Raw genomic sequence first — 13,007 nt, forward strand, 5'->3', positions numbered from 1 at the left:
AATTTTATATTGTTTCTCTTATGTGCCCATTATTACTGTCTAATCAAGAGCTGTATTCAAGATAAAATAGGGTTTTAGTTGTATTTTCTCTTAGAATTGATGGGTCTTTGTTCTTTTTTTTTTGCTACTGACAAATTAACTGCTTTAAGTATCATTTCAAAACCTTATAGCGGCGACGCGAATAAAATCCTATATCCAGGAATAGCCCCGACTTACCTAAATATACAGGGTTAAGCAACCGTTTTAATCAACGGGCCAATTTAAATTTAAAATTTCTTTGGTGGACCGCACACTTAACTCTCATTAATAATTTTCAAAACTTTAATTATAGTAAACAATGGAATTGCAAAAAATAAAGTAAAAAAAGAAGATTTTTCACGTAGAAATAAATATTAAGACAAAATATAATTACCTTTGTTACATTTGTAATGAGAAGTTTGGCACTTTTTTTTGATACAAGCTGATTAATATGAGTCTAAATTGATGGGGTGGCTACATAATTGCAGCTTTCTAATCTTGCATCACTCAGTGATGATGATCATTTTGATCAATTGTATTAGTATGTACTACTATTTTGTTATAATTAATTTTACAGCAATATATTTATGGGAGATAATCGATAAAATTAATTCAATTTTAGAAATACTTGGGCCGCATAAGCATGTCTAACAGGTTGCAAGCGGCTTGCGGGCTGCGCATTGCTCATGCCTGTAATAATAGATACTAGTAGTACAGAAATTTGCAAAAAAAAATACCCTATTAAAAATATTTGCCCTTTATTTTTGCGAAGCGTCTTAAAAGAAATCTGGAATTTAATAAGAAGAAATTAGAAGTAGATTGATTAACATAACTTTATAGCATTTTTTTTCTCTAGTACACATTGTAAAAAGCAACACAGACCTCCGTAATTGAGGCAGCTTTGATCAGCGACTACTGCACGATCAAGTGACGCAAGCGACCGGCGCATTACTCAACATCGGCAATGCGGCCACAATGCCACATCGCGCCGTCCGCATGTTTCGGTCTAAGATTCGATTTGACTAATCATCATAAATGTTGTATGTCGCAGTAACAAAATACATATAGAAGTAAACCTACTAATGTAGACGATAGTCATTAACAAATATAATGAGGTCAAACACTGTAGTTTTTCCACGAGGAATAAACAGAAAACTCGTAATTTTCGGATCACTTTCTGCTCGGAAGTCAAGTTTCAAAGGTTTCGCATTGAAACGTTCTTAAGTGAAGCTTTGACATTTCATACGGAGCCGGCTTTTGAAAGTATTCCGTGTGCATTTCTTTCATCAATGGTATATTCATGATAATTTTTCAGTCTGTCTGCTGGAATAAGAGAGGACTACAGTTTTATGTGGCTACGTTGTATTGTATAAATACAAGGCGATTGCTAATAAGCTCTATAGCTTATGAACCTACTTCCAACCTCCCTGTATAAAGTGATTGATCACTTGCGATATGTTACATTTATTTCATTTTTTCTCTCCGGATGCGACAGGCCAATAACTTCTGGTAGTCTGCACGGATATATATATATATATATATATATATATATATATATATATATATATATATTAACAATGATCAGTTTTAATGTGTAGTAACCTGAATCTTTAATTTTTTTTTCTTTTTGAATAGATGAAATTGATATTTAGATAGGATGTAATATGTATTAAGTAGCTAATTTGCTAGCTCTATATATTTATCCCTTTAAAGCTTTTAAACCTGTAGCGAATAACTGAATATATACGTATAAATATGTGTAATATGTAAATACAAATGTTTATGTAACTAGAACTTTAACGTTAATTTTTTTTCAATTAATTTGGCAACGCGCTAGGTGCAAGGCTTTTAAAGAGGTAGCGATAAGAACGACCTTCGCGGTAGTTGAGTTTGAGCGTAACGAAGGTGCGCTCGAGGTGAAACATTTCGCTGATGCTGTGGATGGATCTTTCTGTTAAAATATTATATTTCAATCAATTCTCTTTGGTCAAACCTGGCATTTCTCATATAAAATTTTTCAGAAGTAAAAGAAAGTAATCGGGTGATGTGCTATAAAACGCAGTCGGTCCGTCCGCCCGTCGTTTTCGCTTCGCAAAAGCGTCGTCTTTCTTTTTGGGAAATAAAACACGCTGTAGATTTATGCCGAGACTTTTTATTAGTTTTTCTAAAATCGTGCTATTCAAACATTTTCACGCCAGTTTCGAATGCTACGTGTATTACAACTCGTCTTCACGTATAAATGGCTAAAATTGCGATAAATACCATACCTAGGTTATTTACTAACATAACCTTCGAAACAATTGTTTAAAAGTATAGAAATAATAATTTATAGATTTAAATATCATATGGCTGATTGACGCTTACTGTGCAAGGTGTAGGGCTCCCCCAAAGATCGCCACGGTGGCAAGTCATGTGCCGCCCGTATACATAGAATTCCGGACCTTGACTGTGACGTAGATCCATTTATTGGTGGGCCTATCCACGCCGCGTCTACCGGCTCATGGTCGCTTGTCGAAAACCTGGCCACAACTGTCCACTACAACTTGAAGTGAGCAATTCTTTGAGCTACGTCGATGACCTGTTGATTCAATACTTAAAATGATTTTATATAACTTTTTATCAAGCAGTTATTTGATACGGTACAGATTAATCAAACTGAATTGGAAGAGGATGGTGGATAGTTTATTTAGCCTTGCTTATTTCTTGCTGGCAATCAGAGCGGCGTGCGCGAACTGCGGAACCGGTGACGTCACGTTACCTTAACTACTGCCGATCAGGCCCGTCGCGTTGTGGACGCTTATATATATATTTCTAGTTACGTGCTGATTAATTTAAATGTTATATCATATTATAGTAGTTGTATTCAATAGTTACAAGGAATGTCGCATTATGTTATCGAAAAAATACTGTTCGCACATTTCATTGATTTATTTATTTAAACACTTCTTATAGAAAATATATGGTCGAACAAAACCGAAAGCAATATCTACCAGTTAGTTATTTAGGCGGTGCGTAGGTAAATCAATGAAACTAGGTGAAAGAAGTAAATGTCATAAAAGAGAGAAATGAAAAGGAAGAAAAAGAAAATGAGTAAGACGGAAAATCCTGTTTTAGATACACTTTCGACTTATACTAAATATGATATATTGCTATATATAATTATTTATATGCTTATAAATATAATAGAATCCTTTTCCGTCCGCGAATAGCATTCGAACTTTCAAGATAACGAGTTTAAAAAATAAATACGTATTACCGTTTCAGTGGGAACCTCCAACTTTATCTTACGTGTTTCTTATTGCATGGTTGCTATCAAAGGACGATGATTGTTATGTGGAAATTTAAGCATTAATTTCCTACTTGGAATATGCTATAATATTTTTGCATGTAATTAATTTATTAATACATACATAAATCTACTTATCGTTCGTTTGCATTACTTTTAAACACTTATCATCGACATTTATTCTTATAACTATACTTTTAATGAATCCATTGAACAGAACGTACGATAACGAAATTAAAAACAAAGCTTTCTATTATCGTGTTGCCTACATTTTATTAATACATTACGATAAGACAAAGAGACAGACACGTCTGTTACGATAAGGCGAAAGACCTTTTTATAGATTGGTCGACATAAAATACTCTTACATATTCGACAAAACAAAACGGGCACTGACACTTTGGTTCACATCGTTTAAGATACTTTGTTAGTTAATAAATACAACAATAGACTAAATGTTGCTCGTTGTGTACCACGTGTTAAGCAAAACAAGATACGTGTTTTTTGTATGTTGTCTTGTGTGTTATATGTACAGGTTATGATTAGTTATAGGTGTAAAAGTTTCAAAGTTTTGAATGTATACCTCATTTGCTATGAAGTAGCGTATGATACTCTCTATATAAAAATATCTCTATATAAAAAATATTATGTTTTAATATCTGTCCCTACAGACTGAACTGCCAGAAGTTATTGGTCTGATGCATTTGAATATAAAAAAAATACATGTTTCAGAGAAATTAATTTTTACGAGGTAATTGGAAATAGCATAAAAGTTTTTTGCTGACAAATATTGTTGTCCAATTATCCTACAGGTGACCAACTTACTATATTCATACAGTTCAAATATTTCAAATAATTATCAATAACGTGGGCTTGCATTTTCCATAGTTAGTTCGTAAGGTACTCAAGTGGAATGAAATTAAAGCAACACGCGTATAGGGAAACACGGCAGACGCATTGTAAAAGCAAGGCGAGACCACCTGCAGCCGATGATATGTATAACTCGCCGTATGCTCTTTGCACACATAAACATGTCGTTTAATTTCTAACACACCCTTCGTGTGCCCCAACATGGCGCCTGTCAGGAACGATTTTTTAAAATTATAAATTAAATACTATTGTTTATTATCTATAGTTCATCCAGAGCAAGCGATTTTAAAATGTGTTTTTAAGGTGATTCGATATGATGTAGCCTTTATTTCGGGCAGATCTGATCCGTACGCACCAGGGGAGTGTGGTATTTCCAGTAAAAGTTCAGAACATAACTTTAAGGAAATTTTTAATCGAGTAAACTTTTCGAGACTTCTGTTTATAAAAGTATAAATATAAAAGTAATCATATATATATATACACACACTTATACTATATATATATATATATATATATATATATATATATATATATATATATATATATATATATATATATAAAATTATTATATTAATATGTACTAAGAATAACTAGGTTATAAATTAATCTAATAAAAATATTGCTCTAGTTCTCTGCATTATGTATTTAATGAAATCTAAAAACTGAACGTAAACTTAACCTTAAATCAGCCTTTTGAGCGTGAAGTATGTATGTAAAGTATTATATTTAGCATATGAAGGCCAACTAAGATCAATTACGAGGCGTTCGAATTTATACTACTATACAGGTTGATAGGTTATATGTATAATTCTTTAAATGGCTTAACGTATAGCTGATTTGCTGTGAAATAATGTATTTATAACACTCTATTTAAATATCAATGTCTTTAGAAATAATAAATAAGTTGAACACATCAAAGCGTCTTCAAAATTCGGAGTACTACATATTAAAATTATTTATCGTTTACTATCTTTCCTTGCATACTTTATACTCCCAGAGGTAATTAGCATTTCCAATGTGTTAGAAAACATAAATTAATGTACTATATTTCAGAGTAATATTTTTATAAAGGTAATTGTAAATAGGTGTAAAAGCTTTACGCTCATAAACAAACTGTATACCGAGAAAAATTATTTCACTAGAAGTTTTATCTTCAACATAGACATAAAATTATGTTTAGAAGTCTACACTTGTTTTGACACTAAAAATATTTTTGTAACATAATTGCCGGACAGATTTAAAATTAAAAAATACGCATTAACGTCGCGAGTTAAACTGTCTGCGTGCGCGTGACGCAATGTGTCAGTCCATATCTGTCGAGGAAAACAATACAAATGATGTTCTGTTTATCGCTTCATAGTAAAAACTTTACCCATGATCGTATTCAACTCAACCCATACTTTTATGAAAAGTATCTTGAGGAATATCGTTATGACGAGTTTCTAGATTAATTAATTGATTCATCAAACATTAAATTTCAATGGGTTCATTCCAAAAAATTAGATGTTGCAAAATACCAGTAACAGCAGCAAAAAATAATCAAAAATATCGTGAATATCGCAGAACTAAAAAAAAATTTCATACCAAGCATAGCCGCAGCATGAATATAATGATTGAAAAATTAATTGTCTGTATGAGACTGAGAAACTGATAGTAAATAAACAATGTAAAAAATTGTTACTTGCAAACCTTTTAAAAAGTAGCCATATGGTAAAGCATCTTTATATTCCTTTACATTTGTTGATGACCATTATCATCTGTCCTTTTCTCTGTCATACAAAAATGCTGTCAAAGGAACGATATGGAAGAAATTTCGGGTTAGAAATAAGTAATGCCTGTTGTGTCAGTTATATTTGTATTGTTACTTTAGTGTTTTTATTGTGTACAATATACTGTTAAATAAATAAATAAATATGTTAACTCAAATATAATATACCCAAAAATATCTTAATTTTAACTCTCTAACCTTCCTTTTAAATACTTGTATAAAAATAGTGACAGACGCATGATAAATATAAGAAATAAAAATAAACTCGTAACGCCTTGAAAAAAGTACAAATCCTTCATGGGCCTGAGTGTACGCATATGTAATAAAGTTCCACGACATGTCATAAAACTTTCCTTTTATTACTTTTAAATATAAAATTAAAAGTATATTATTATTAGAAGAGTTTTTAGTTGATCGTAATATATGGTTGATATTTTAATGTAAAACAACTCGAGTTCTGACCGGCTCTTCTCAGTAAATTAACATTCAGAGCCGGCGCTGACAAGTTTACTACTAATAATGTTAAAATAAATAACGATTCGTAAGTGCGTGCAAATGTTTGCTTTAATAAAGACAATACCATTTTTTTTGTTTAAACAGATCGGTAGATCATCAGAGTCCCCGATCGACTTCGTCGTGATGGACACAGTGGCCGGAGACAAGAGCAGTGACACGAAGGTGCTGCAAAGCACGATATCGCGGTTTGCATGCCGCATCATCGCGGACCGGAATGACGTCAACAATTGCCGCATTTATGCAGCAGGCTTCGACTCGTCGAGAAACATTTTTCTTGGTGTAAGTTACTTTTATTACCGACTCCATAATAAACAATCAACATTTTTAAGGCACTAAATTTTTTTTACAAGGCAAAAACTTTTGCTCTTTGAATTTTTTACTAATTAAAGGAAAAAAGGAAACAGTGTTCATAGTTTTTTTTTTTTTCAATTTTAACTCCATTAACACGACACATGTTATAGAATCCTATCTATCCAGGCATTTGTTAATGTGCAATCGATGTTATAAACAGAGAGCTCTTTTAAAAATGAAAAAAGTGAAATAGCGAAACATTCATTTTGAATACGTTTGTAAATATATTTGTAGAATTAAAAGGGATGTATTGTAACAGGTAAGTAATAGTAATATAATGAAAGAAAATAGTAAATTCTAACTTATTTTTTATTATTAAATTTGCATAATATATAGAAATATTACTACTTCAAATTATAACAGCTGATTCTCTATTCCAAAACTGATGCTTTTCCCCTTGGTTTTTTCTTGTTTTTATTCAACTTTTAGTATTTATTATTAGTCTTATTTTTTTGTTACGATGGTTACAGGAGAAGGCGACAAAATGGACAGAGAATCACGAGATCGATGGTCTCACGACAAACGGAGTGCTTATAATGCACCCGCGTGGCGACTTTTGTGGCGGAAGCGCCACCTGTGGCCCGTGGCGCGAAACTTCCGTTGGCGGTGCAGTTTTCTCGCTCAGAGAAAGTCGTTCGGCACAACAGAAGGTAACATTTCGAAATTTTTTAGACTAAATTCAGATAATAAAAGCTGTAAAAAATATGTGTGTTCTTTTCAGTATTATTAAAAATTAGCGAGTTTTAAATACCATATTAAAAATGTAATAACTTTTCAATTACAGGGAGTGCCATGTCAAGCAGAGACAAACGTATTGAGAGACGGAACAATGATTGACTTATGTGGTGCAACGCTGCTGTGGAGGAGTGCGGAAGGACTTAAAAACTCACCTGTACGTAATTCTTTTCTGTTCTTTATACTCTACATACAAGAACTTACAAACAAATAAGGGACTCAGTATACACAATTAGCATACTACATAATAAACCTGTGTGAATTTCTCGACACAAACTTATTTGAGAGTATAAAAGAATAGTAAAGATCGGGGGTGGCCAACTCAGCGCACATACTACTACCCTTACAGACGTTACAGAATCGCTTCACCCGGCTCTCAACTGGCACCAGGTGGTTCCAACGTAACGTCCAACGTAACAGTGACCTCCAACTAGAAACCCGTCCAAGAGTTCTTCCAGGCATGCTCAAAGGCATACTTCGCGAAGGCCTCTTCCCACCCCAATCCCTTCATAGCTACTCCCCCGGCACCTCCTTCAGAAACCTCGTAGGGCATCCTAAAGACGTCCTTACAGATCCTATCGCAGGGTTCCTACAATCCACTCACCACACACCGCACGCTTCAGACACTCACTACACTGCAAGTGATAACTCACCAACTACAGCAACCACTCCACTGGCGACCGCTCACCGCACGAAAAAACGCGTGCGATGCTCAAAAGCATTCACCTCACTCCCTACCGTCCGTTACGTAAACGGCGTCGGGAGGCCGACGCCGCTGCCGCGAACAGTGTGGGCGATCCGAGGTAGGATCAGTATTCTTACTTAGATTGCCGAGTGGTCCACGCTGCCCTTCACACTCAAGGGCTGGCTGGGTGAGCCTCGCTGCTACTATCTATGTGACTTCCTTGTTCTCCCGCCGAGTACTGATACGGATTCGGAAACTCGAATCCTGTAAATTTTATATAGTTCACGGACCCCTCCGCTTCGTGAACTCGTTTCCAATGAAGCTGTAAAAGCCGAAAGGCTAAAACCAAGAAACTTCACATGAGACAATAGACAATAGAGGGTGGCCAAACTGCGGCTCTTTGGACAATTATTTTTAGCTCCGATTGGTTCTCGAATTATTTCAATATTTAAATTTATATAACCTATAATCAGCTCCTGAGAAATAGAAACAAATTACTGGTGTGAATAATAACAATTATTATTCCAGCATAAAATTAGCTAAATCCAAATACCGATCATAAAATTATTAACCGGCATATTAATATACGTGTGTCATTATATAAAATTTTAATGCGCGTATGTTGTACTTTTGTTTAAATAATTTCAATAAATGTTATTATTGTAAAAAAAACTTTCTTTTGCGTGTTTATATAAACCATTTAATTATCCAATTGCGGCTCGCAAAAAATTTTAAATTTCGAAAAAGTGGCCCGCAAAATCAAATGGCTTGGCCACCCCTGGTCAAAGATATTATTTGGGTTTTACATTTTTTCCTACGAACGTAACAGAGATTAATTTAAGATTTAATCACTTGTTGATTAAACCTAATGACGCGAAATTTGATAATTTGAGCTGTGTAAAACATAAGAACATGGAATTTGTTTTGCTCTTTCTGACTGGAGACCCGAGTTTTTATAAAGTTAACAGGGAAAACTTTTTTCTCACATGTGACCGGGGCTTCCGTTCGGTACGCGCTGTAGTCCCCTACAGCCATATGTTATTAAAATGTATAGGCCTTTTCTAATGTATGGCATTGTTCACATGACGGCTTGAAGACGACATATTCAGATGACAGAGCTTAGAACGACCCCCAAAGCAACTGATTTACTTCCTAGCATTAGGCTGTTCAATATTAAAAGGTCTTTAAAAGTCTAACTAAATACAACAGACGGATATCTATAGAGGTTATGTTGTATTTGTTTCGTAAAGTAAAGCACACACAACTCTTTTTACAAGATTATGAAATAACGCGATTAAGAAAAGGAATTAATATATTTTTACATTAATTTTTTGACCTAACCCTTATCGTATTTCTTTTACTTTAACTTGGACTGTGCTTACGAAAACTTATCTATACAGCAACATTTAAAACTCAACTGTTGTGCTGGATATCTGCAAATCTGACGTATCTAATGATTATAGCATTTTCAGTCCGTAAGAAAGATGCACTTGTTTATTATTGTACTCTCTATTTTTCATTTTTTTTGTAATAAAATATAATGAATTCCGTTTTATAAATATTTTTGTTATATGGATTTTAATATTGCTTCTTTTGCATTGTTTATGGTGTTTTTCATATTTGACGGTATTCGCAGACGAAGCGTACTCTGGAGGCGCTGGTGGACGAGCTCAACGCGGGGCGGCCGCAGTGCCCAGTGGGGTTGAACACACTGGTTATCCCGCGCAAGCTGTCCGCAGCACACCAGGACCTCAACCAACCATATGTGTACCTCAACTGCGGCCATGTCCAAGGTAAGCATTGCTATGTCGACATCTAACCTTCAATTATTATTATCTGTATCATATTAGTATCTGCAATCATCCTTATAATTATTTCGAAGCAACTCCAAAAGCGCGAGACGCTTCTTCCCCCGCAAGAGAACTCTGAACTATTCCCATCTATCCCACGAACCGCCCTATTCCAAGGGTCAACAAAGTAACATACTTAGATCATCTGTGATATTAAACTCAGCACTGATCCATGATAGTGTACACTGTGGTACACGCTTAATGAAAACCTTCATGCAATGTCCGTACATATCAAATATTTGACCTCTATAAAAAGCAGAAAAGGATTGGTAGAATATATTCAAACTACATATTGCATACCATTAAGAATTACAATGAAAATATAATAACATTATTAAAAATTATTGTAGTGTACGAAATATATTTATTGTTGTAAGTGCATGTTGATAAATAAATTAAGTGATATTAGAGATTTTTTCGACAACCACACATCGGCCTTCGTGTACTTTAACACATACAACCATTTCACCATGAGCTACGAGATGTATTTATTATACAGTGTACATTTATCAGGAGTGTCACTCCGGAGCATACTCTCGTAGCGAAAGAGTAGATAGTGACTTAAAAAAATTGTTGAGCTTTTTTCAAACTTCATTAAGAGTTGACGTTTGCGCTAGGCGAGCACTCGTGGGGCGCGGAAGGCAGCGAGGCGGGCGTGCGGCGCTGCCCCATGTGCCTGACCGCTGGACCCGTGGTGCGCGTGTGTATGGGCATCGAGCCGGCCTTCTACGTCGACTCCGGACCGCCCACTTACGCCTTCAATCCCTGCGGACACATGGCCTCCGAAAGAACCGTCAAGTAAGTATACATCTTTCAAATGTCATATACTCCGTGTCTATCTTCATTAATTTAACTATGCACCACCCAAATTGCTAACTGGACGCTGATGGCCGTCGATATATTGTTATTTTTATTATCTATTTAATATTTAATAACAATAAACGTTTGTTAGATAGACTAATATATTAACTTTCTATAACTTATTAGTTTACTCACAGTAAGAGAAATGAGACACATTTTAGTAGTATGTAATGCGTTACGGGGGGAAATGCAAATGATCCATTAATTTATATAGATTTCGAGATTAGTACCCAAAGGGGCCGCATAGGCGCCAGAGGTTCAATGTAGGAAGGTTGTTGATGTATTCATTATAATATCAACCATGTAAATGAGTCAATGAAGTTCATATTCCACATGTTATTATTGAGTGAAAAATCTTGAATGTTGTAATAAGATTTATTTAATAATATATTCTTAATTTAAATAAAAAACTAAGAAAATGAAGATATCTGTTATCTTGTGGAACTTTATTATATGTTTGTACTCTCATATGTACTGTATAAGTGATAATATTATAAGAAACTCAGCGACTTTACTTATAAAACTTGCATTTTCCGTATTAAGCAGTACAGCCGCAACGCAATTATCCATATTTAGATCTAATGTTCACGTTTTGTCTAGTTCGCGTTTATGAAAGATATGTAGTTGCATCAAAACCAGCTAAATTTTGAAATTCCAGGAATCTCTAGTTTTAAAGTAACTAATATACTTTAAAACATCAGACCACGCACTATGTTTACATATTTAATGAGGTTGACGTAAATGTTAGATACTGGGCGAGCGTCGACATCCCGCACGGCACGAACGGCTTCCATGCCATCTGTCCGTTCTGCGCCGCACCGCTGCAGGGCACTCCGGGCTATGTACGCCTCATCTTCCAGGACAACCTCGACTGAATCTCAACTGCACACGTAAGACCCGGCTATTTGTTTAACTTGCAAATTTTTTTACCAACCTTTGAATTATTATTCACTGACCATGAAGGTACTACAGCTAAAATTATGGTAATAACCTATAAAACTACAACATTTATTTTTGTAGGGCTATGATATCAATGAGCAGACAAAATCTATTGAATCAATTGCAGTATTAAAACTCAAAATGATTAAGGATATAGATCCGATTTTGAGAAAATGTTGAAATGTGGTTGTTGTATTGCTAAACCTTGGAATAAAATTCTCATAAATTTTTGATTTGTAATTTGAATAATAAGTTCCTGTTTAAAAATACGTTTATTGTATCTAATGCATATTAACTGACAAATAACATCTTTTGTTTTATCCACAGATTTGCGTATAGAAATGTACGCAGTAAAGTGCGTCAAAACTGAAGTGTCTACAAAGTGATATGATAACAATGCCACATGCCTTGGCTCTATGGACCAACGAACAAAGCTTTTCGCTTCCGAGTGCGAAGGGTTGCACAGTAACTTTATCGCGCCATTGTAGTGTGCACCCAATGTACGGACGGAATCTCGCTGGAACTTGTAGTCGCTTGGCTCCATTATATTCAGTTATCGTGTCGGGAATATCTGACTGGAATATCTAATAAGATTAAGTTTATTTTAACAAAGAATTCCGTCAACTATAAGGGCTATTCATAAAATATTTGATTAGTAATTTCACTTTGTTACACTTTCTGCAACATCCCCCACCTGAAAATATAACGTTACAAAAGCTTTACCTTTTTCTTGTTGAAAAAATGGAAAACCTTGTAAAAATATTTTTTTTCTAATATCCAAATTCAGATAAATTTATTAATATCTGCTATTAAAAATCAATATTAATAAATCATTTCTTTATTGTTCAGATGTTGGCAATCATATCATCATATTTTCTTAGACTCCCCGTCCTCCCGTGGCAACCTCACTCCTAGGCCAAACATATTTTATGAATAGCCTCATCATTTTAAACATATACATAAAAAAATACACCTGGAATTGGTCAGATTAATAAACTATAATATGATTATCAGTTACAAAATTATTGAACAGAAGAAATTGATTTATCTCAGTTTATCTTTCTCATCAGTGTACAATAAAATGCATAGTAAATATTTTATGAATTTAAATTGTACAATTATTTCGGT

At 34.3% G+C, this 13,007-nt stretch overlaps 1 protein-coding gene across 2 annotated transcripts in view; it reads left to right on the top strand.

Annotated features, from left to right (window-relative positions):
* The window catches only part of Pli (E3 ubiquitin-protein ligase pellino), a 76,264-nt gene extending 63,518 nt beyond the window's left edge, over positions 1-12,746 (top strand). For both annotated transcript variants that reach the window (XM_068762985.1, XM_068762986.1), the window contains exons 4-10: positions 6,543-6,737; positions 7,280-7,459; positions 7,594-7,701; positions 9,866-10,022; positions 10,697-10,877; positions 11,689-11,830; positions 12,207-12,746. In XM_068762985.1, coding sequence (XP_068619086.1) covers positions 6,543-6,737; positions 7,280-7,459; positions 7,594-7,701; positions 9,866-10,022; positions 10,697-10,877; positions 11,689-11,815 — 948 coding nt within the window. In that variant the 3' untranslated portion in view covers positions 11,816-11,830; positions 12,207-12,746. The remainder of the gene's footprint in view (positions 1-6,542; positions 6,738-7,279; positions 7,460-7,593; positions 7,702-9,865; positions 10,023-10,696; positions 10,878-11,688; positions 11,831-12,206) is intronic.
* The last annotated feature ends 261 nt before the right edge of the window (positions 12,747-13,007 follow it).

Source organism: Battus philenor, unplaced genomic scaffold (assembly GCF_028537555.1).
Source record: "Battus philenor isolate CCGP_79_NKW_IND1 unplaced genomic scaffold, ilBatPhil1.0.hap1 SCAF_17, whole genome shotgun sequence".
Lineage (NCBI taxonomy): Eukaryota > Metazoa > Arthropoda > Insecta > Lepidoptera > Papilionidae > Battus > Battus philenor.